The sequence below is a fragment of the Oncorhynchus mykiss genome, chromosome 12 (assembly GCF_057628025.1).
Source record: "Oncorhynchus mykiss isolate SJ-2025 chromosome 12, ASM5762802v1, whole genome shotgun sequence".
In the NCBI taxonomy this organism is placed as follows: domain Eukaryota; kingdom Metazoa; phylum Chordata; class Actinopteri; order Salmoniformes; family Salmonidae; genus Oncorhynchus; species Oncorhynchus mykiss.
Window position 1 is genome coordinate 16,302,226 of NC_143033.1, and position 25,607 is coordinate 16,327,832.

At 45.1% G+C, this 25,607-nt stretch overlaps 1 protein-coding gene across 1 annotated transcript in view; it reads left to right on the forward strand.

The window, feature by feature from the left end:
• The window catches only part of LOC110537038 (uncharacterized), a 55,157-nt gene that overhangs the window by 16,999 nt on the left and 12,551 nt on the right, over window positions 1-25,607 (forward strand). Inside the window, exons 2-3 of the mRNA XM_090191791.1 lie at window positions 4,695-9,504; window positions 14,718-14,792. Of these exons, the coding sequence (XP_090047917.1) occupies window positions 5,774-9,504; window positions 14,718-14,792 (3,806 nt within the window). The 5' untranslated portion in view covers window positions 4,695-5,773. The remainder of the gene's footprint in view (window positions 1-4,694; window positions 9,505-14,717; window positions 14,793-25,607) is intronic.

A 25,607-nucleotide genomic window follows, 5' to 3' on the forward strand; every position in this document is an offset into this window, starting at 1 on the left:
TTTCAGTTTTTGATTTGTTAAAAAAGTTTGAAATAACCAATAAATGTCATTCCACTTCATGATTGTGTCCCACTTGTTGTTGATTCTTCACAAAAAAATACAGTTTTATATCTTTAAGTTTGAAGCCTGAAATGTGGCAAAAGGTCGCAAAGTTCAAGGGGGCCGAATACTTTCGCAAGGCACTGTACATATGAGATGAGTATGTAAACAAAGTGGCATAGTTAAAGTGGCTAGTGATACATGTATTACATAAAGATGCAGTAGATTATATAGAGTACAGTATATACGTATACATATGAGATGAATAATGTAGGGTATGTAAACATTATAATAGGTAGCATTGTTTAAAGTGGCTAGTGATATATTTTACATCATTTCCCATCAATTCCCATCATTAAAGTGGCTGGAGTTGAGTCAGTGTGTTGGCAGCAGCCACTCAATGTTAGTGGTGGCTGTTTAACAGTCTGATGGCCTTGAGATAGAAGCTGTTTTTCAGTCTCTCGGTCCCAGCTTTGATGCACCTGTACTGACTTCGCCTTCTGGATGATAGCGGAGTGAACAGGCAGTGGCTCGGGTGGTTGTTGTCCTTGATGATCTTTATGGCCTTCCTGTGACATCGGGTGGTGTAGGTGTCCTGGAGGGCAGGTAGTTTGCCCCCGGTGATGCGTTGTGCAGACCTCACTACCCTCTGGAGAGCCTTCCGGTTGTGGGCGGAGCAGTTGCCGTACCAGGCGGTGATACAGCCCGACAGGATGCTCTCGATTGTGCATCTGTAGAAGTTTGTGAGTGCTTTTGGTGACAAGCCGAATTTCTTCAGCCTCCTGAGGTTGAAGAGGCGCTGCTGCGCCTTCTTCACGATGCTGTCTGTGTGGGTGGACCAATTCAGTTTGTCTGTGATGTGTACGCCGAGGAACTTAAAACTTACTACCCTCTCCACTACTGTTCCATCGATGTGGATAGGGGGGTGTTCCCTCTGCTGTTTCCTGAAGTCCACAATCATCTCCTTAGTTTTGTTGACGTTGAGTGTGAGGTTATTTTCCTGACACCACACTCCGAGGGCCCTCACCTCCTCCCTGTAGGCCGTCTCGTCGTTGTTGGTAATCAAGCCTACCACTGTTGTGTCGTCCGCAAACTTGATGATTGAGTTGGAGGCGTGCGTGACCACGCAGTCGTGGGTGAACAGGGAGTACAGGAGAGGGCTCAGAACGCACCCTTGTGGGGCCCCAGTGTTGAGGATCAGCGGGGTGGAGATGTTGTTGCCTACCCTCACCACCTGGGGGCGGCCCGTCGGGAAGTCCAGTACCCAGTTGCACAGGGCGGGGTCGAGACCCAGGGTCTCGAGCTTGATGACGAGCTTTTAGGGCACTATGGTGTTAAATGCCGAGCTGTAGTCGATGAACAGCATTCTCACATAGGTATTCTTCTTGTCCAGATGGGTTAGGGCAGTGTGCAGTGTGGTTGAGATTGCATCGTCTGTGGACCTATTTGGCGGTAAGCAAATTGGAGTGGGTCTAGGGTGTCAGGTAGGGTGGAGGTGATATGGTCCTTGACTAGTCTCTCAAAGCACTTCATGATGACGGAAGTGAGTGCTACGGTAGTCGTTTAGCTCAGTTACCTTAGCTTTCTTGGGAACAGGAACAATGGTGGCCCTCTTGAAGCATGTGGGAACAACAGACTGGGATAGGGATTGATTGAATATGTCCGTAAACACACCCGCCAGCTGGTCTGCGCATGCTCTGAGGGCGCAGCTGGGGATGCCGTCTGGGCCTGCAGCCTTGTGAGGGTTAACACGTTTAAATGTTTTCCTCACGTCGGCTGCAGTGAAGGAGAGTCTGCATGTTTTGGTTGCAGGCCGTGTCAGTGGCACTGTATTGTCCTCAAAGCGGGCAAAAAAGTTATTTAGTCTGCCTGGGAGCAAGACATCCTGATCCGTGACGGGGCTGGTTTTCTTTTTGTAATCCGTGATTGACTGTAGACCCTGCCACATACCTCTTGTGTCTGAGCCGTTGAATTGAGATTCTACTTTGTCTCTATACTGACGCTTAGCTTGTTTGATTGCCTTGCGTAGGGAATAGCTACACTGTTTGTATTCGGTCATGTTTCCGGTCACCTTGCCCTGATTAAAAGCAGTGGTTCGAGCTTTCAGTTTCACGCGAATGCTGCCATCAATCCACGGTTTCTGGTTTGGGAATGTTTTAATCGTTGCTATGGGAACAACATCTTCAACGCACGTTCATTATTGACTATTGCTCTGTTCATGTAGACTGTGATTTTGCTGTGGTCTGATAGGGGTGTCAGTGGGCTGACTGTGAACGCTCTGAGAGACTCTGGGTTGAGGTCAGTGAGGCAGTAGTCTACAGTACTACTGCCAAGAGATGAGCTTAAGGTGTACCTACCATAGGAGTCCACCCGAAGCCTACCATTGACTATGTACATACCCAGCGTGCGGCAGAGCTGCAGGAGTTGTGACCCGTTTTTGTTTGTTATGTTGTTGTGCCTAGAGGGGCATATGGGGGCGGGAATGCTGTCACCTTCTGGTAGGTGTTTGTCCCTCTGTGTGCTGAAGGTGTCAGGTTCTTGTCCAGTTCTGTCATTTAGGCCGCCACAGACTAGTTAACATGTCCCTGGGCCTGGAAATTGTTGATTTCCCCCTCCAGGATGGAGATGCCGTCCTCATTAAAGTATGGAGATTCTAATCGGGGGATATAGGTAGCACACAGGAGGACATTTTCCTTTTGAATTTCTAGCCAAATGTAAAATGTTCCTGTTTTGAGTTAGGTCTGCTCTATACCAAATTAGCATATCACCTGAGTCCCTTCCCTTTTTCACACCTGGTAGCTTGGTGGATGGGACTACCAGCTCCCTGTAACCTAGAGGGCATTTACCCGCTATATGTTAGCAGGGTGGAGATAACCACTTGTGCTTTGGGGAAAGTAGAATAAGCTTTTTTAATCTCTTTTTTGAGTGCTGTGGCTGCCCTTTCCTGTTGTGTTATCAGGTTGTTTGTGCCTGTGTGGGTTATTATGTGTCTGGGTGACCCTAGTGGTCCTCAGGCAGAAGGTTCTAGTGTGTGCTTGCTGTTTGGACATCAGAGTTTAGACACTGTGTGTTTGGGAAAAAGTATATTTTCATGTATAAGTTTCCAGTTTGAGTCCATAAGGAGTACAATCTGTGGCTTGTATGTGTCCTAAGTGGGTGTGCGGGGGTTGTCAGAAAGGCTATCAGGGTGGCTGACGGAGGGATGCTCAGAGAGGGTGGGTTGCCCTGGGCTTTGGTTTCTTCATTTTTCTGTCCTGCTGTGATGCCGAGGCTATGGTCAGGGTCTAAGGTGAGCTGTTCTGCTGGCTTCTCTGCGGGGGTAGCCAATTCTGTAATGGGTTGTTCTCTGTCACACGTCATCGTTCTCACCTTCTCCTCGAGCACTTTCACCTTCTTCTCTAGTGCTCTGTTCTTCTCCTGCTCCTGCTCTTTCTCCTGTTGATGTTGTCTCACCAGAGTCCAGAGTGCAGATATGTCTCTCTTTCCGCTTGGGGTTGTTCATCTGTGGGGTTATATAATGAAGAGATCTGGTCTGACACGCTCGAGGTGGGGGTATCTTTCACAAGAGAGAGCTTATCCTGCTGAGCTAGCTCTTTGATTATGTGAAAGTCAGACTGAAACTGTTTGGGGTTGCCCTGTACCATTACTGTTCCAGACTTGCACAGGTTGACATTGGCTGACTCAGAGTCCTTGTTGTCTAATATCCTAAGTTTCCACCCATCGCTAACACCCCCCCCCCCCCCTTAACAAAGGGGTAGTGTGTTAATATATCATTGCACAGGGGATGGTCTGTGTGGAAGATGAAGTTGCTTATGTTCCCATTTTAATAATAGTCAGCAAAAAGTGTCTCTTGGTTTTCCATAAGGAGCTTCTTTTTGTATTCTTTTCGTGCCTTATCATTTTTTTTTTACATCCAAACAGTACTGTATTGTAATGACCTCTGAACAGAGGGAGGGGGCTTCAACGACCTCTGCATTTTGGTGGGGTAGGCTGTGAAACTCTCCTGCCACTTTTGGGCTCAAGGGCTTTGACAACTCTCACTTCACACCTCAGTGCTAATTGAAGTTGCAGTCAGATGTGTTCTGTCCTAGCATGCTTGGTAGCCTTAACTTAGCATTCAGTCCTTATAAAGCTAAATATAACACTGTAATGTTTTTTTTTTTTTATCATGGCTGTAAAAGTAGCTTCAGACTAAACATTACTTACTCAGTTCCAGGTTGGATTGTGTTTTTAGGTTACTGTTGTTTGCTTGCCAGAGCATTTGCTGTGAAGCTTGGAAATAAGAATCTTTGGTAGTAGGAATTCTTCCAGGAAATGTCGTCCAAAATCAGGTTGTAGGTTTGGAGTTTTGATTTGGAGTGAATGTTATGTTGTGGAGGGTACTATCCTGTATATGTCCTAGTGGAAAAATCCACGTTTATCTAACTCTAAATCTATATTTTTGTAAAAACATCCTGAAAAATGCAGGAGCTCATCTGCTCTCTCTCTCTCTCTCTCTCTCTCTTTCTCTCTCTCGCACTCTCTCTATTGCTCTCTCTCTCTCTCTCTCTCTAGATAAGGTAAATGCCTGGGGGTGGAGGGGGCGCTGATTATTTATCTTGTCTCATCTCTTGTCTTATCTCTTGTCTGTCTCTCTCTCTCTCTGGTCACCTCAGGAACCTGGGCTATCCTGTTATCCAGCAAAATGAGTGGAAGATGAGTCACTGAGAAGAGGTATCGGAAGAGAAAAAAAGAGAGAGAAAGAGAGAGAGAAAATGTGAGAAAGCAAAAGAAGAATATAGAACATTATGGGGAGTCACACAACGTTATCCCACTCCTTAGCAATCCAATCTCCCTCCAGCCCCATGGGACAATAGTGGGTTGGAAAGGCAAGCCTGCAGATTCATTGATGGGAAGGATGGACAAAGTGTATTCAGGGGAGTCATGCCTATTTGTCGGTAGGTACCGTGCCCCCGTCACGATCTTCTGGGATATTATCAAGACTAAGTTGGAGCTGACTGTACAGTATCCAGGAGTCATGCAACAGAACTGTGTGCCCCATTCTCACACTCACCGCTCTTTTCTGGGTCTTCACACTTATTTAATGTGAAATGTCCTCTTTTAGAAGAAGATTTTGTATGAGGGAGATCTGAGCCATGCTTTAAGTTGGCACTTGCTCCCATGTTTAACGTGCTGAAATCAATTATACATTTAATGTGGCTATATAGAACAGATCTATAAGGAAATCAGGACTCTATGTGGACTATTACCATAAATAAATGAAGTTCTGTGGACTATGAGAATCTGGTTCACCCTGAATACTTATTTTATGAAGTCCAGGATACTGTTCTCTCTATCTGTAGTTTGAGCAAAGTACAGACCACCTGGCTTTGTTTACATCTCTCAGGAAGTCAGATATCCAGAGCAACACACACACACCTGAGGAAGGACTAGTCCATTGGAGTGCTGCAGAAGGGGGATGACAGGACAAACAGCACTGCAGTGTGACAGTTATTTCCAATCATCTCCATGATCACTCAAACCAACAAGCTACAGCTGTCTCCCCAGATCTGCTTGTTGATGGCACTCCAGCTCAACAAATCCGATAATACTGATAATCCATTGTCATAGAGAATAAATAATAGTCAACAGACAAATTGCAAATATAATTACTCTCTGAAAGAGGATTTCATCACATCAAACGGCCTGCAGAGACTGTGGATGTCGGGGGAAAGAACAAGACACCACAGGAGACATGGTGAGCAAAGAGACTAATCACTTGGTCACTGGCCAACACACCAACAGCAAGACCACCGACAAGCTGCCTGGCACCATGACAGTGCGCTCAGTGCTGCTGAACCGCGACTCGCCGGATATCGAGAGCCGCTTAAAGCACCGACGCAACCGCACCCAGCAGGTCCGCTTCAAAGACCTGGAGGATGGACTAGGCAGCGGGACCACTGGAGCCAAGAGCTACCAGAAGACTACCGCTGAGTGTGACAGCCCCCACCCCTTCCGGAAGAACAGCCCCACAAGCCCCATGGCCCCCCAAGGATGGCTTACGGAGGCCTCGGTGGTGGGGGCAGTCCGAGGGGACATGGCAGACACCATTGAGGTGGTGGCGGCATTTTTGGCTCGGGCGCCCCCTCACCCGCTAACCCCAGGGCCCACGCGCCGCTGCTGGGCACCACCGTCATCACCCCCACTGCCATGCTCACTCACGCTGCCCCTCTCCCGGAGGCAGTGCACTAGCATGGCCATCCAGACCTCCCCCCGCCTCCAGAAGCCCAAGCCCTCCGTGCTCTCAAATGTCCGCAGCGTGGGGGACTCGGTGGGGGTGGATGGGGACGACAAACAGGACAACGAACATGATGAGTACTACACTACCCACAACTACCTTTCAGAGCCTGCATCCAGAGATGGAAACGGCCCTGAGTTTAAGGCTAAGCAGGGATTGGTGAACCAAACCCAGTGCCTCAGGACTAGTGAGGCTAACGCTAGCTCCCTTGCTGTTGGGAATCACATGGACTCTTCCTGGCATAACTCTACTTGTTTTTCCCCTCCTAAATGCCAGGGGAGTGCAACTCCGTCCCAAGTGAGGAGGAGAAGGCGCATAAACAATGCAATCAGTGACCCAGGAAGGGAGGTGTCCTACTGTACCACTCCAACACAGACGGAGAGTCCCTGTGTCTCCCCTCCTAACACCCCACCTCCCTTGACAGTGCAGCCCTGCACCTGCCCACCTCCCTCGACTGTGGGACCATCCACTTCCTCACCTCCCTCAACTGTGGGACCCTGCACCTCCCCACTTCCCTTGACTGTGGGACCCTCCACCTCCCCACCTCCCTCGACTGTGCAGGCCTTCACCACCCAAACAAAAGCTGACAGTCCCTCCGCCTGCCCACCTCCCTCGACTGTGGGACCCTCCACCTCCCCACCTCCCTCAACTGTGGGACCCTCCACCTCCCCACCTCCCTCGACTGTGGAACCCTCCACCTCCCCACCTCCCTCGACTGTGCAGGCCTGCACCACCCAAACAAAAGCTGACAGTCCCTCCGCCTGCCCACCTCCCTCGACTGTGGGACCCTCCACCTCCCCACCTCCCTCGACTGTGGGACCCTCCACCTCCCCACCTCCCTCGACTGTGGAACCCTCCACCTTCCCACCTCCCTCGACTGTGGGATCCTCCACATCCCCATCTCCCTCTGCTGTGGGACCCTCCACCTACCCACCTCCCTTGTCTGTGCAGGCCTGCACCACCCAAACACAAACTGACTGTCCCTCCACCTTCCCACCTCCCTCGACTTTGAGACCCTCTATCTCCTCACCTCCTACTGTGCCCTCCACCTCCCAAACTCAGACTGTGCTTCACTATGCCTCCTTACCTAAAACTGTGCTAACCTCCACCCATCCACGTTGTGAAATTCCCCCTCTGGTGGTTCTGCCTTGCGTCTCCCAGAATGAGTCCACCTGTACATCTCCCCCCAGAAAATCTGTGCTTCCTCCGACTGTGCTTCCATCTAAAGCTCAAACCACTCCACATCACACTACACAAACTGAACCTGTTCCACCCTGTACCTCCCTGATTCAAATCAAACCAACATGCACCACCACAACTACAACCAAAGCCTCAATTCCAAATTGGCCCACCCAATCACCAACTCCAATGATAGATCCGGACACAGCCCCAAATTGCCTCGACCCAAAACAAACTAATGTTCTAGCCCCCTATACTGCCCAATTTTGTCCCACTCCAACTCCAACGATAGCCCCCTACTCAGCCCCATCTTTCTTCACCACCTCGACTCCAACTCCAACGATAGCCTCCTACTCAGCTCCAACTTTCTCCACCTCCCCGAATCCAACTCCGACGATAGCCCCCTACTCAGCTCCAACTTTCTCCACCACCCCGAATCCAACTCCGACGATATCCCCCTACTCAGCTCCAACTTTCTCCACCACCCCGACGATAGCCCCCTACTCAGCTCCAACTTTCTCCACCACCCCGAATCCAACTCCGACGATAGCCCCCTACTCAGCTCCAACTTTCTCCACCACCCCGACGATAGCCCCCTACTCAGCCCCAACTTGCCACACCACCTCGACTCCAACTATAGCCCCCTGCACCATCCTAACACAAACTGCCCCACCCTGCTCCTCCTTAAATAAAGCAGTAATCTACTGCACCTCTCCACCTCCAACTGTGACATTGTGTCACCCAACAACCCAAACCGTCCCTCCCTACATCTCCTTAATTCAGACCATACCACCTGGGAACACCCCATGTCAGCCCATACCCCCTGGGAACCCCCCATGTCAGACCATACCCCCTGGGAACTCCCCATGTCAGACCATACCCCCTGGGAACCCCCCATGTCAGACCATACCCCCTTGGAACCCCCCATGTCAGACCATACCCCCTGGGAACCCACCATGTCAGACCATACTCCCTGGGAACCCTCCATGTCAGACCATACCACCTGGGAACCCCTCATTTCAGACCATACCATCCTGCTTCTCCCAACCTCCAGTAGTTCCTTCCTACTCCACCCACATTCAAATCCAAACGATAAAATACTGCTCCTCTCCCTCTCCCATCGTAAAAAGCTGCAACTCCCCAACTCCAATGGTAAAATCCTACCATACACTTCCAACGGGTCCATCTTGCGCCACTCCCACAAAAACTGTGCCCCTCTATGCTTCCACATTTCGGCCTGCGCCCCCCTACACCCCCCCACCTCAGGCCCAACACTGCAGCACTCAGGACAGGAGGGTGATAGAGTGGGAGTGTAGAGGGGAGAGAAGGATACTTCCACCGCCACCCCCGCCACCTCCCCCATACACCCCACGCAAAGAGGGGGTGAGCTGCACCTCAGGCCCAGGCCACCGGGCGCCCCTACTCAGGCGAGCGAGTGAGAAGGAGAAGTCAGGGAGATCAGGGTCACCTGTGCACTGTCCCCGAGCCTGTTCTCTGAAACACAGAGCTCAAACAACCCCGGAGGTCCCTCTGAAGGGGAACCAGGGGGACCAGGGTTCCTCGCCAACCAAGGCCATCCCCAGACCCACCTGCCTGGGCCAGGCTCAGGTTCAGCTGGGGGCTCAGATTGGTGCCCTCCATAAGATACTCTGCTCTGGGCCTAACACCCCCAGCAGCCAGCACACTTTCCCCCCCGGCCAGTACCCCTCCGGGGGCTGCTCTGGCTCTGGAGGGGGCTCCTCGGCCGGGCCCCTGACCTCCATCCAGGCAGACACACTGAGGCAGGTGCAGGAAATCCTGGGGGGGCTGGTGTCAGGGGCCAGGAGTAAACTGGATCCCACCTGGGTGGCAGAGAAACTGATGGGCCCCAACGGGCCCCTGCACGACATCCGCAGCCTGCAGACCCAGCTGCACAGCCTGGAAGGGGTCTTGGAGACCAGCCAGAATACCATCAAGGTACTGCTGGACGTTATTCAGGACCTGGAGAAGAAGGAGGCTGAGAGAGATGGGTGAGTGAGTCCCACTGAGCCAACACAGATCATCGGCAATTACCTTTTTGTTCCCAATTAGGGCTCTGAATATGACCTGACAAATTAAAAATAAAGGGCGATGACCATGAAAACTCAGGACCATACATAATGCTTGCTTGGGGACAATATTATAATTATACAGTCGCGTATATAAGCCATGCTTCCCCCAAAAATGGACCAAGAAAATAATTGATCTTTCGTCATAATTTTCATTCAATTCACAAGATACTGATTGTATCTCACCAGAGAAAGCATCCGAGCGAGCAGAACAGCGGCCCTCTGTTCCTGTATGTGTAGCCCATCTATCTGATGATGTCTGGAAAACAGTATTACTTTGTTGCCGCCCATGGCATTGAATGCAAGGGAAGCCAATGAGCATTTCGCCTGCTTTGTTCCAAAAAGTATCAAATAAAAGCCAATCAGTGTTGAACTAAACTGAGTGAGCTCAAATGTGAATGGCCCTGGCTCACCCCCCCAAAAAATGTAAAGGGAAGTCAAGTTTGGATTTTTCTTCACATCAATCACATCACATCAAAAACTTGAATTGTTGCATCTCATTGTGTTGTCCTCTGGTGGCTAGCTAGCTAGCTAAAATTGGTCATTCCTGCATTAGATGGAGATAGGGTTTTGGATTGTGGTGTTACTTAATTCTTCGTACTGGCCAATGATTATAACAGTGACTCTGATCCAACCATAAATTCATACATTGTGCCCCTTGCCTGAGATGATGGAAGTTCAATATGTAGCTAGATGTAGTAGGCTAATGTTAACTAGCTGGCTCATCGTTGCCCATGAAAGGAAGTTAGGCTAGCGAGCAAGAATTTTAACCAGGTAACTAGGACAAAAAAACTAAAAGCGTGAACTGTATGACAGAGTCATAGACCGTTTCGGCAGCATGAAAGAGAAGAGGATGGCATTGGCATTTCTCAATGTGCACACACATAGGAACACACACATACACACACACACACATACACAGACAGAGAAATCAGCACCATGGACAGCCACATAATTTTTAGCTTACATTGATTTGACTAAATCGTTTTGGGGTATTTTAGTTGTCACTGTATTAGACTCAGGACCATACATAATGGTAGGTAATTTGTAGGTAATTTGATGATGTTGAAATGGTGCTGGAATAGTGGAGGCAGCTCTTGTATTCTTTGCGAATTCTCTGTGGTTCTAAATCAATAGTTGTTAGGTGGTCCGAAAATGTCGGGAACATTAACATGCTTGACCATACTGTAGGTTATCTAACTGTTTGTTACATGCAATATGCTTTGTGGACTTCACAGGGCAGATGTTGCTCTCCGGTTTTGTGAAAAAGCACAGGTGTGGTTGAATTTATTCTGCCACTGTGTCTTCTTATTGTCTCGGCCGTAGGCCTATATATCCCGGTGGCAAGGCATATGAACTCACAGGTTATAGAGCAAACAAAGCAATTATCACAACACATACTGTAGGTTGTCATATGGCTATTTTTTCCAGGCTTTGCTTCCCCAGTGATTTTACCCTCTCACCGCTACTGTAATTATATAAGCCTAACAGAATTCTGAGAACAAAAATTATGTGAGAACAAAAAGTTATTTAATTGGTTACTTTAAAGATAGAGGAGGAAAAAATTAAGAAAACTGAAGAATGGTTAGTGGAATTGTAGAAAAGATAAGGTAAGGATAAGAATAAAGGAATGCCTCGAAGCACAGAAACACAAAGGACAAGAAAGTAAATGTCACACATAAATGCTCTTAGCTCTGCTTCGAGAGGTTATTGTTTGTGCAAAGATTTGTCCAATGTGAAAATGAATCAGCCCCAGAGTATACAATGTGATCATAGCTTGGCACGACAACATTTCCTTTCTCATTCTGGAATCAAATCGAGGGTTATTGTTGGTAGCTGTCACTCCTCGGATGAAGATAGAAAAACCAACAGCATGCAGCCCTGTTATAATCCAGCATGTGTTGTGTTATTCATCATTACAGATGGACGTTTGTTTTGTTTGAGCTTTCCTGTTCTACCGCCCATCTATTTATAGGCCAACCCCAGCATGGTGAGGCTGTAAATACTTTGGGCGGACAGAATGAAATGTACATTTGGTAAAAATGAGGAGGAGAGGAGAAGCAGGGAGGGTGTGAGGAGATGCCAGAGAGAGAGAGAGAGAGATAGAGAGAGAGAGAGAGAGAGAGAGAGAGAGAGAGAGAGAGATTAAATCCAAATGATGAAATCCACCACGTCAACAACAAGTCAAAACTTTTCTCATATTCCCAACCAAATTTTCAAAACTTCAAATGAGAAATTAATACGCACATTATTTATATTATATATATATATATTATTTATTTGTATATTTTTTTGGGGGGGGGGGGGGGGCTACACATCATTTCTATATAATTTCCTCATTGCAATGGGCGGCAATAGCGATCAGTGCTGATGATGAGGTCATGCGGGTGCAGGCTTTGGGTTTAGTTGCGGCACAGGCTCTTAGTGTAAACCCTTTATGATTCTCATCAGCACTTTAATTAATCTACTTCCCACATTTCTAAGCTGTTTACGGATTTTTCCACCGTCGGTATCATACCAACATGGTAGATCAGAGGAGGGGGGAAAACTCCTGGAGAGAAGACATGCATGTGGTCTATGGAAGAAAAAGTCTGTAATCATGAACGGTGTAATCATCAATGTACTGTGGTTGCGAATGTGAACGCCTGGGTGGGATAACATATTTCAGCCTGGTCTCATAGACGAGACGTAACATAGTAATGTAAATCCAGGACACTCAAATGAACCTTAACCCTTTTAACTAACCCTTCCCCTAACCCAAACCGTTTAACCTAACTCCAAAACTTAACTTTAACCTTAACCCTAACCCTAACCCTAACCCTAACCCTAACACTAACCCTAACCCTAACCCTTAACCGTATCCCCTAGCCTAGCTAACGTTAGTCACCAAGCTAGAATTTGTATAAGGCAAATGTATAGCAACCCAAAGGTTTCAAGATCGAATCACGTCACGGACACCTTTAGCATTTTAGCTAATAACCAACTCCTAAACATAACCCTAACCCCTAAGGTTTTGCAAATTGTAACACATTGTATGTTTTTCCAATTTCGTAACATATTGTATGTTTTGTAAATTCATAACATTACAAAATGGGTAATGAACATACACAAATCAATACATACACTACCGTTCAAACGTTTGGGGTCACTTAGAAATGCCCTTGTTTTTGAAAGAAAATCACATTTTTTGTCCATTAAAATAACATCAAATTGATCCGAAGTACAGTGTAGACATTGCTAATCTTGTAAATTACTATTGTAGCTGGAAACAGCAGATTTTCTATGGAATATTTACATAGGCATACAGAGGCCCATTATCAGCAACCATCACTCCTGTGTTCCAATGGCACATTGTGTTATCTAATCCAAGTTTATCATTTTAAAAGGCTAATTGATTATTAGAAAACCCTTTTGCAATTATGTTAGCACAGCTGAAAACTGTTGTGCTAGTTAAAGAAGAAATACCACTGGCCTTCTTTAGACTAGTTGAGTGTCTGGAGCTTCAGCATTTGTGGGTTTGATTACAGGCTCAAAATGGCCAGAAACACAGAACTTTCTTTGAAATTCGTCAGTCTATTCCGTGGCCTCCCACTCCTCTTTCTATTCTGGTTAGGGCCAGTTTGCGCTGTTCTGTGAAGGGAGTAGTACACCGCGTTGTACGAGATCAGTGCCATCACTGATCACTGAGTATTCACACCCCTTGACTTTTTCCAACTTTTCTTGTATTACAGCCTGAATTTAAAATAGATTTTGTGTTACTGGCCAACACCAAATACCCCATAATGTCAAAGTGTAATTATGTTCTTAGACAATTTTCAAATTCAAAAATATTCCAAAACATGCGTCCTGTTTGCAATAAAGCCCTAAAGTAAAACTTCAAAAAGTGTTGCAAAGAAATGTATGTCCCGAATACGAAATGTTATATTTGGGACAAATCCAACACAACACATTACTGAGTACCACTCTTTGTATTTTCAAGCATGGTTGTGGCTGCATCATGTTATGGGTATGCTTGTCATTGGCAAGGACTATGGAGTTTTTTTAGGATAGCAATAAACTGAATACAGCTAAGCACAGGCAAAATCCTAAAGGAAAACCTGCTTCAGGCTTCTTTCCATCAGACACTGGGCGACAAATTTACCATTCAGCAGGACAATAAACTAAAACACAAGGCTAAATTTACCTAGACGTTGCTTACCTAGACAACATTGAGTGGCCTAGTTACAGTTTTGACTTAAATCGTCTTGAAAATCAATGTCAAGACATGAAAATGTTTGTCTAGCAATGATCAACAACCAACTTGACTTAGCTTGAATAATTTAAAAAACAATAATGTGCAAATATCGTACCATCCAGGTGTGAATTTTTACCCCCCTTTTTCTCCACAATTTCGTGGTATCCAATTGTTAGTAGTTACTATCTTGTCTCATCACTACAACTCCCGTACGGGATCGGGAGAGACGAAGGTCGAAAGCAATGCCTCCTCCGAAACACAACCCAACCAAGCAGCACTGCTTCTTAACAGAGCGCGCATCCAACCCAGAAGCCAGCCGCACCAATGTGTCAGAGGAAACGCCGTGCACCTGGCAACCTGGTTAGCGTGCACTGGGTGTGTATGACTCGGACTGTACAGTCTTGACCTATCTTTCAAGTTAAATACGTTTCTACTAGTCTTTATTAAAGCCTGTAGAAGCACTGCATCTTCTCTCACAAGGGCTCTTGTTCTGACATCTACATGTAATGAATTCAGACTTGACATTTACCTCATCAGCATTAATTTGTCCCTGAAGATAAAGTGAGTCATTTTTTGCGTAATCATCAGGGAGTTAGTTGAGGGAAATCATTCATAAGAAATGATCAGGAGTGGGATTCTAGATGAGGAGTTAGCTGGAGGAGAATCATGGGACTGAGGCAACACTTCATCACGATTAAAAACATAAGAGCTAGCTACTTCTCAGAGGAAGTGATGAAACCTAGCTAGGGATGGTAAAACTGAGATCCTGCTTATTTCTAATCCCTTTTTCACCACACACACGCACGCACTACTGTCACATCATGGTCTCTCCTGTGACTCAAGCCAAGGTGATGGATGCTATGGTCCCGTGGTGATGATGTCATCTGTTTTTCCCCTCCAGGAGACACTCCTACCGGACAGGCCAAGACATAGAGAACTGTGGTACGTGTAGAGACTGTGCCTGCATCATATACAGGTATGACATGGCTTTAGAGTGTGTGTCTGCACGTGTGTTTTGAGTGTGCATGTGCGCATGTTAAAGCGCATGTATTAAATAGGGCTGTGTGTTTCCTATATGGTGGATGTGTGTATTCTATATGCATTATATGTGTATCCTACGGTAACGTACGGTTCACTGTCAGTTCGAATCTCTTCCCTATTGGCTTGGCAGGATTACGACATCCATGAGGCAGTCTCTGTGATTATCAAGCAATGGCACGCAACACTTAGGATATAGGCTGTTCATCTCACACTTTCAAGTCAAAGGTGTGAATATTGCTGCAGGTTAGTTCACTGCGGCCAGTGAGGGGGGATTTGGGAAGTCGGGCGTTCCACACTCACACACATTCACTGACACACAAATATATTCACTGACACATGAACAAAAATGCAGAAGACTCTTAAAAAAAGTCACAGATACTGCTTAATCACCCCATTGCTGTTTGAAATTTGAATTGAAATCAATCAATTAACAAACAGGATTTCATAGTTTACAGTAAGATTAATAAAAGGCAGATGAGCACTGGATGATTACTATGAAATGGAAATCCATGCCTCTTAGTTGTAAATATAAAAATCAAGAGAAACAACACAGGAGCAGTGGAGAGGGAGAGAGGGAGAGAGAGAGAGAGAGATAGAGAGCACTGTAGAAGTTGGGCCTGCCAGGTCCCTGCTGAGATCTAAGAGAAACAGAGGGAGAAGGCAAGAGACTCAATGAAAAGGAATCATTCCGAAACTGAACGCAGCTCCCACATCTAAAAAGGGTATTAAAGAGAAAAGGAAACCTAGAGACTAGCAGTATAGTGAGATGAGACGAAGAGAGAGAAAAGCCTGCCTGAGAGAGAGTGCGGATAGAGAGAGAAAGAGAGAGATAGTGAGAGAGAAAGCAAGAGATAGTGAGATAGAGAAAGAGTAGGAAAGATAGTTTGTGAGAGAGAGAGAGAGAGAGAGAGAGAGAGAGAGTGCGGAAGAGCGAGAGTGGGAGAAGAAGAGATAAGTCATGAAGAATTTAGACAGGCATATTATCCTCCCCAGCTAACCCAGGCTGGTCTGGCGTTTCTCTATACTAGTTAATGTTACAGTTACACTCGGTCATATTGTTTTCCGGTCAAAAGAACACTTGTCACCATAGTGTCCTGTCTAGGCCGTAGCGTTCACCTCAGCTCAGCTTGACATGTGGATTTCACAGGCTTTAGTGAGGAGGATATTTCCTTTTTTTAAGCTTAGTTGAGCCTGGTCTGGCAGAGGATGGAACGAGAGGTGAGAAAGAAGGAAGAGAAGAAAGACTCAGGTTCTTGTTCTTCTTATTGCTGATTGATTGAATATCAATACCTTATTATTTTACCTTTCAGTTTGTGTGCCAAGTGTTTCAGTAAAGTTCGATCTCTGTAAATGGGTTGGTGTGTTTGATGTTTATCGATTTTGAACGTTAATATGTTTTTTAACTCTCTGTTTTTATCACCGGTTGTGTAGCTGTATTAACCCCCCAGCACCACAGACTTCCCACAATCACATCCAAGTCCTGGACGAAAAGCATTCTCAATGGGAATCTCCATAGTGTTTTTAGTCAGGGACATGGCTTAATCTGTGTCAGGGAAACGGACCCATAATGTTTGACCTTTTACAGTAACAGAACCTAACATACTGTATCCTCATGAAAAGATATGTCCATGGTTACCATTTCTCATATCACACTCATCTATACCCTTTGAAGACCAACACTTCCCTCCATAGAATCAGAATACAGCGCCACCCTCTGTCTCACTCTCCTCCACATGCTCCTACGTGCCAATGCATTCCCTTCAATGGCTCATATTGTGCAATCTATCCCATACTTTATTACAGCTCTAAGGCGTACCTTACGGATCTTAATTTGACCTATATTGTCACAGAATAATAATAATTTGAACGTTTTAATTTCAATATTGCTTGATTGGTGATTGGGCTATTAGCTGGCCAAAAGTAGGCTACATGAAAATTGCAATGCTGTTCACTTAACCCTGTGTTACATTTATGCACATCACAAAGCTCAACTGCATTTCCTGCAGTACAGAAAAATGATCCGCAACAAAAGAGTGATCAAATTAAGATCCTATACCTGCATATCTAATCAGATATTTTCTCTTTATGCAGCTCAATGCTGCACTCTCGAACCCAGCAAACAAAATGTTGTCATAAAAGACGTCAGATTGATGTCATTGCAGCAGTTTTGCCCATTGGGAATGGCTCCAAGGGAAATGTTTGTCAGTAGGCTTAATATACAGACATAAACCTTCGCTCTTCAGTTCCATCCGAACATTTCCTTTTAAAACAAGCCTTACTTGAAAATGCTAATGAGAAACTTTAAGCAATGCAAATGTAAACATGATTGCACTAAAATGTAACATAGTTACAAATTGCACTGCAGCTCGCCAAATAAATGCTCCATTTGTTTCTAGTTTTTTCCTCTACAGCTGGTATCTGTAAAAGTAGAGGAACGCTTGTATCTGATGTTATTTATCCAGCACCCGTGGCGCATTAACTGCATATTAATATGCAAATATCATTGTGAGGCGTGCAGGAACGTTAATTAGGGAGCAACAGCAGCGTTTGGAATATAAAAGTCCTTCCTATTATGCATTTTGCTAATGGCATATTTATGGAACAAAGCTTGAGTTCTAACAGGGAACTCTTTTGCTTGGAGCCCTATAAGGTTTACAGGGACAGCAGTCTAATCAGATCACTGGCCAAACCTCTGTCTCTTCCTCACAAGATATTGTTTCTTGAGGAAGCCGATAGGGCCCTAGACTATGATGAAGCCACTCTGTGGATGATGAGTTTTGAATTACTTTGAGTGGCGCCTAAGAGTTTATGGTTTGCGAGGACAATCCTTCATATCGTACTCGGTGAACTGCAGATAAGCGCTATAGAATGGCTGCTGAGGGTGCATTTTTCCTCATGTGTTGCTTGCGTGGTTATCATTCAGCGGTGCTCATATACTGTTTGATAGCAATGGCTTTCATTCACGTTTGATGCCCATCCCATGTGAACCTTTGACCTCAAATTAGTCTCAAATGATTTGGAGCTTGTCGACAAAACCGTCACCCCCCCCCCCCCCCCCCCTTCGAAGTGTGGAGTGTCTTGCAAATGCAGAAGAGTCTCGGCTGGGTCTGCGGGGCAAAGGAGGGAGCAGAGGGGAGAGTAGAGGATTGAGTCACTGGAGCAAGTGTGAACTCGTAATGATCCGTCTCATGGGTTTGAGATGAACGTCCTCTGACAGCGCCTACCAACTCATCGTTCTCCTTCTCTCCACACACACACATCATGACTCAGCGCTTTCCCCCAACAGAACTCCACTGACACAACACTGGTTGACAGTACTGGACTCTCACACACTACACTGTCCTCTATGCATCAGAGGAGAGGAGAGGAGAGGAGAGGAGAGGAAAGGAAAGGAAAGGAAAGGAAAGGAAAGGAAAGGAAAGGAGAGGAGAGGAGAGGAAAGGAGAAGAGACCTGGGTGAGGCAGAGGACTAGCGAGACTGCATGTTGGAAGAAGAAGAGGTGACTCTCCCTGCATCTCAATGTCTCTTTCACTCTCTCTCCTCTCTCTCGTCTCTCTCCCTTCTCTCTCTCCTCTCTCTCTTTTTCTGCTGCTTTTTCTATCTTTTTTTCTCATCTCCTGACTGCGGTGTGCCACGGTGAAATATTAATCTGCTTTAAATATTCATCAATGTGTTAAAATATTTTTAAAAGTGATAATAGAGTTAAAGGGACAAAACGTCTCTCCTCCGGACTCGTCTGGTCGGTGTCTGAAAGATCCGCGCCAGAGGGCTGGACTGGGCTGGACTGAGCTGTCCTTGCGACTGAGCATGCTACGCTGTCTGCATGTTAAAAAACCTTAGAGGGATGACAGGAATTGATAGACTTTAACGGAATTAAATGCATTTTTTAAAAGGACATGACTCACTCAAACCATCAAGGTCCCAGTTCATTGCCAGTTCCTGTGCTGTAAGTATTAGCAAAAGGGCACACTGCGCACTGTGCGGGGGTTAAAAGATAGAATGGGTACATTCCCTCCAAAAAGATCCAGTGTGTGAGTGTGTGTGTCCGTGTGTGTGTCCGTGTGTGTGTTTGAGACCAGTGCAAAGTGTAGAATCTAGGAGAAACAAAGCACAGCATCTCTTTCTTGCACTCAAGGGACATCAGCTGTGGTGAAAGAGTCCCCTATCCAGTGGCAGCCCCACCTGTTTAAAAAATAATAATAACAATACAAAAGTTGGCCAGTTTTACATGTAATTCTAGCATTTATTTGTGTCACATATCAGTTTAGCAAACAATGTAAAAAAACATTTTTTTTAAATCCTTGAGTTATTAAAGCAGCATAAAAACATGGTATTTTTCTTTGAGTAAGGCAGCTCCATAATACAGCTGTTTCAGAATAGCACAGTGCTTTCTGTGGTGCCAGCCAGCGAAAGCACAGAGCGTACTCTGGTTATGCTGTGATTGGCTCAGGGTTCTGTCACTCATGGGGACACTACATCACCGCTGAATCTATGGGAGAACTAAGCAGTTCAAGTCCACCTGGGGTGTTAACATGGATTGACAGTAGAAATGCCCGTCCAAGAAGGCTCAAGGTCATTGGCCACAGATAAAATGACGTCAATTCATGTTATATCTCCCGTAGCTTTGATTGGACTGATCATGTCAATATCATGAGTCTCGGTGCTCTTGGACCATTTTACATAAACATTGCAAAACAAGTCGGATATTGCAAATTCAACAGTGTGGAAGGAAGCAGTGGCTTACTGTCTCAAAACATGAAAATTGTGCATCACAAGTAGACAACGCTGTTAAACTGGGGAAATCTAACGTTGTGGCTCAGCTAGACGCCACATACAGACAAGCCGTGACCTTCACAACCAACAGACGGAAGAGAGTAGGTACAGTACGTGCTTGCCAGAATCATAGCGTGCATTAAATTGTGTGGATGAAAAAATAGGCAAATAGGCTACATCAGTCTCAGCTTGCTCATGTCTTATTCGAAATGACGGCTTGTCCCTTATCCGCTCCTCCTCCCATTATGCCATTGTTATATTTCTTATATGGCTATCACATTAGTATCTTATTCATCATTTAGGTAATGTTAGAATGATGCATATCATTTTTTTTGCTTACTTTGTGTATTATAATCACCTCATGTGCTTCTCTACACGAGGAGGGATAATATTGTTGGGTCTGTAACCATGTTCGCCAGTGACAGTCACTTCCCCTTAAAAAAAAAAAAATACTAAAAATGTTCAGTAATAAACACATGCAATTCCAGTTGATATTGGAAGGGTTGTTTTGTTTGCTTAATGTGCTGTCTGTGCGTCGATATATTGTCTATAAAAGTGGATCCTCGTGATTGTATTTTCCTTGCTTTTTAGACCACATGATACAATATGTCAAACAGTTGGCTAACCTCTTAGTCCACGTCTCGCTCTCGCTCTCCCTCCCTCCATCTCTCTCTCTCTCTCTCTCTGTGTTGTGACTTAAAGAAGAGTAAAGTTCAGGCCTCAACATCTGGCTGAATTTATCTGAACATCTCTCTGAATTCCTGTCGCTGAACGAATAGGTCTATCTCGTCGCAGTTCGTTTGCTTGCACTTATACTTAGAGCTGTTAATGATATAAGAATAAACATTGTGAATTTACTGAACATAAATGTAATAATATTTGTGTATGGTTCAATAGTGAACTCATGTTGGCATTCATTATTATTGAAGGAGAATGTGGTTCTTATCAAGTAACACAAATCCACAAGGAGCCAGTAAAAAATGTGTTTATTTAAGCAAATCAGCCATATCAGCTATGGTTTTTAAAAAGCCGTTTGTGGGCACCGTTTGTCACCATTATAGTGCAATTAATGTATTGTTTATGTTGTGTAGTGGCTTCGCAGGCATGCATCTAAAAAGAAAAGATGCTGAGTTTGCCCCATCAAGATTTACATTCTAAAATCACCACTGTAAGTTTCACTCCTCTTGTGACATTCATAATGTGCTTCTGGCTGGCTGCAGAGCTCCAGAGACCCAGAACGCTACCATCGTCCCGGGTTTTGGGTTCACGTCTGCTTTCATTGGCATCTCCCTCACTTCCTCAATGCGGAGCCTGAGTCTGAGCCCGAGCCATAGCAGGGCTTGGCAACTACATGAAGACGTTTTTCTGTGAAAAGGGATAGCTCATTGGATGTGACAGCTGGGTATTTTCACGGATTGATCCTCAGAAATATGTTTTTTGACAGACATCAGGCATGACCGCCTCCTCTATTAGATTGGCTGTGTCACTTTCCCCTCCCATCTCTCTGCTCCGCAGAATACCAATACATTTCACACCTAAAGAGGGATGAGGGAATATGGGGGAAAGCTTGGTGCATACTCAGAGGAAGGGGAAGGGGAAAAGAGGAGAGGGGAAAGGAGGAGAGGAGAGGGAAGAAGAGAAGAGGAAGGGAAGGGAAGGGAGGAAGGCTGAAGGGAGGCCACAGAAGGTGAGAGGAATAGGTACTGCGTGGGTGGGTTATTTACCGGTTTGTTTTCCACCTTGACAACTGAATGAATTAGAACAAAATATTTCCCTATGCCCTGACCAATCAAAACCTGCTTTACAATACAACAGCAGAACAGCCACTATATCCTTCATCTTCTAGTCTCCTCTGTTATGCCTTACAAACACTTACTGACTTCTGACCAAGATTAACTTTCTGCGTGACTACATCTCTGGAAGGAAGTCTTCTCACACGGTGCAAACCCTAAAGTCATTCATTAAACGTTGACGACAACGATGGTACCTGAAATGATCGTAAAAGGTCGTGGAAAGCCCTGGCAGAGTAGGAAATCACATTAGGCTCCTACAAATGAGCGAGAGAGCGAGAGAGCGAGAGAGAGAGAGAGTGCATGTATGTGTATGTGTGTGTGTCAGTGGAGACTCCTCAGAAGAGGAAGGGGAGGACCATCCTTCTCAGTGAATTTCATACAAATAGAAATAGTAAAACATTAAAAAAGTTACCCTTTTTAACTATACTAAATATATTCACATCACCAAATAATTGATTAAAACACACTGTTTTGCAATGAAGGTCTGCAGTACCCTCAACAGCACTCCGTAGGGTAGCACAATGGTGTACCAAAGGACAACTAGCTTCTGTCCACCTCTGGGTACATTGACTTCAATGCAAAACCTAGTAGGCTCATGATTCTCAGACTTACATAGTAATTAAAATGTAGAGCGAGAAAGACAATAGTTGAACAGTTTGGAACAAATTTCACTGACTTACAGTAGCTAGAAAATGCAGCTGGCTAGTTTTGCCAACTCAAACAGAGGGATGCTATGTTAGCTTTCTGACTATGACTATCCAACACTGGAACGGAACTCTTCCTAGTCAAGGTAAGCTTTTGGTTTTACTAATTTATTGACACGGGGCCCACCGGTGTAACTGCTAAACTGCTTACTGTGCTGCATGATAGTAGCGGATCTACTAATGTGTTAGTTCTATTAGTTATGTTGACTATGATGTTACTTTAGCTAAAATGGTGACAATGATATAGGGGTTAGCGGTTATATGGTTTGGCTTTGAAAGGTTTTGTTTTTGCCTGGTCACGGACAGCTGATGTGTTGTACATTGAAGTCCAGAAGTGGAGGGAAAAGGTGAGCAAAGGAGAGTCCCATGTATTGTGGCTCCGTTGGTAGAGCATGGTGCTTGCAGTGCTAGGGTTGTGGGTTTGATTCCCACAGGGGACCAGTACAAAGAAAATATACTATGCACTAAGTACTCTCTGGATAGGAGTGTCTGCTAAATGAGTAAAATGTAGGAGAGAGTGGAAATGTGAGAACGACTACGAAGTGGCTGCTATGAAAGTGAACTCTGTTTATGTGTATTCATTCTGTTGAAAAATGTTTTGCAAATGGAACAAAATGGGGATAAACATACCTGAATTTGTCCAATAGAAACTCTTGTTTGCAACTGTTGGACTAATGATTACACCGTAGATCAGCTAGATGCAGGGAAGACTGTGCAAGGCGGTATTGAATGTGTCACTGTCTCTCCATATGTCACTGTCTGCCACCTCAAATCTTTATCTTGACCTGTGTGCACCTACGTTGTAAACTTTCATTAATTGGCTAGGTTGTAGCAACCTCATGTTGGGTAGAGGGAAAATAAGAGTATCATGTAGCAGCCTAAACCTATTGATGTTACATTGAGCTGGATGAATGGAATATGAATGACAGTCATCCAGTATGCTGTAATAGAAATAAGGCCATGCTCATAAAAAATACAATCTCTCTCCCTCATCTTAAATAGCACCGACCTCCAATGGTGTGTGTGTGTGTATGGTGGTTGTGTAAGAAAGAGAAGAACAGAAAGAGTAAATCTCTAAACGATAGACTGGACGTGTGCATTCTGCAGAACTAGATGAGTAGGAATCATGTTTTTCTAAAGAGGGATTTGTCCGATTCTTTACGCCAACCTTTCGCTAAATACCCTGTCAGTGTATCTGAGTTAGCGGCCTGCGGATGAGGCGGACAATGGAGTAGATGGTGTGTGTGTACATGCGTGTGCATGTGTGTTTGTAAAGGGCAGGGTCGGTAGTGCGCTGTCCTCCTGATGCAATCCATCTTTCCTTCAGGGGCAGCCAGGCCATGGAGCAACAGGCGGCTCACAGGGGAGAGGTGGAAGAAACCCTGTGGGTTCCATTCCCATTTGGATGAAATAGCACAGGGATATGATGCTCAACCAGCATGATCTGGCTCTTCTCTCAGCGAGATCCACATTATAATTGAGCTACACACACCTTCAAGTGAACATAATAGCATACAATAACGCACACTGTGACATAATGTAATGGCACATGTTGTTATTGCTGTAAACCAGGGATCTATAAATGACAATTTAACGGTGTACTCCATTGAGATGTAAAAAATATTTGTTGTATAGTATGTGTGTATGTGACTGCAGGTGTTTATTTCTGAAACTAAAACGTGTGTGTGTGTGTGTGTGTGTCTGTGTGTGTGTGTGTGTGTGTGTGTGTGTGTGTGTGTGTGTGTGTGAGAGAGAGAGAGAGAGAGAGAGAGAGCGAGAGAGAGAGAGAGAGAGATAATGATAGAGAACCCTTGTTTATGCTGTCTTTGGCAATAATCACAGATACTGCTCATGCCAATATTGATGCCAGATGGTATCCATCCGTGTCATGCCATCATGTCTCTGAAACAGGGAAGAGAGTGCCGTACATAACAAGAATAAACTGCCTAATGTGGCTGTGTAATATAAATACTAATCACACTCATATCACACCCACAGCTAAATTAGCCAAGCTAAACCGCTTACATTAGCACAATCCCCAATCTGCTGAAATAGGTTGTCTCTTAATGTAAGAGGATGAATCTGCTATTTGGATGCAATATGAGAAGGATCCCACAGACGTCAGTTCAATGTCTTGTTTTGATAAGAATATATGATATATGATAAGTACATTTATTTTTTTAGGTAAAAAAAAAAACACAAAATGGCCATTGGGTGATTACTTTTTTGAAAATCCAATCAGTTTTCCATGTTGAGTGAACTTCATCAAATAGATGTTTTGGGTTGAAATGACGTGGAAACAACGTTGAATCAACCAGTGAGATGGTTCTATTTGTCCAATAATGTTAAACTAGTAGATAGACTCAATATCATATATTCTAATTTACAGAAACGTCTGTAAATGTTAAAGTATTTTGGTGAATAATTCAATAACCAAAAAAGTTACAGACAAAAACTGTTTGTTTGCTTCAGCTGACTAAAAGTATTTTATGGTGGTGGAAGTCTGGGAGCGACTAAATATAAAAAGGAAAGGGAAACCTAGTCAGTTGACCAACTGAATGCATTCAACTGAAATGTGTCTTCTGCATTTAACCCAACCCCTGTGAAGTAAGAATAGGTCTGATTGCTTTAGGTTAATTATAAAAGTGTAATTTCATATCACTGCACTGTTCCTTTTACAAATCCATATTGCACCTAATGGGACTGCAGCAGTAGTTCTCACCTAATGGACTGCACCAGTAGTTTTCACCTAATGGACTGCACCAGTAGTTCTCACCTAATGGACTGCACCAGTAGTTCTCACCTAATGGGCTGCACCATTAGTTCTCACCTAATGGACTGCACCAGTAGTTCTCACCTAATGGACTGCACCAGTAGTTCTCACCTAATGGGCTGCACCATTAGTTCTCACCTAATGGGCTGCACCATTAGTTCTCACCTAATGGACTGCACCAGTAGTTCTCACCTAATGGGCTGCACCATTAGTTCTCACCTAATGGACTGCACCAGTAGTTCTCACCTAATGGACTGCACCAGTAGTTCTCACCTAATGGACTGCACCATTAGTTCTCAGCATTCATTCCTTCTTCCATCCCTTCTACAGAGCACCATTAAAAAAACGTTGTGGTCAGGTTGATATGCCTGGCCTCTGCTGTCAGTGACCGCCATCCTCCATCAGTCGCCCGAGGATGTCAAGTTTTGTGGAGCATTAAGTGTGTTCCTGCCCATTCCTCTCAGCCTGTTCCCTATTTCCTGCCTCTCTGCACACCCCTCCCCTACTCTCCCCTTCCACCACTCTCTCGCTCCACTCCTCAACCATATTTTTGCCACTCCCCTTGGGATCATCTTAACCTTCACAGTCAGAAAATGTAAAAAGACTAAAAAACAAACGAAAAGAGTAAGCTCAACGTGGTCGCTATGAGTGTGTTCATGTGTGAGTGAATGGGAGAGACAGTTGGAGAGATGCTAAGTGATATTTA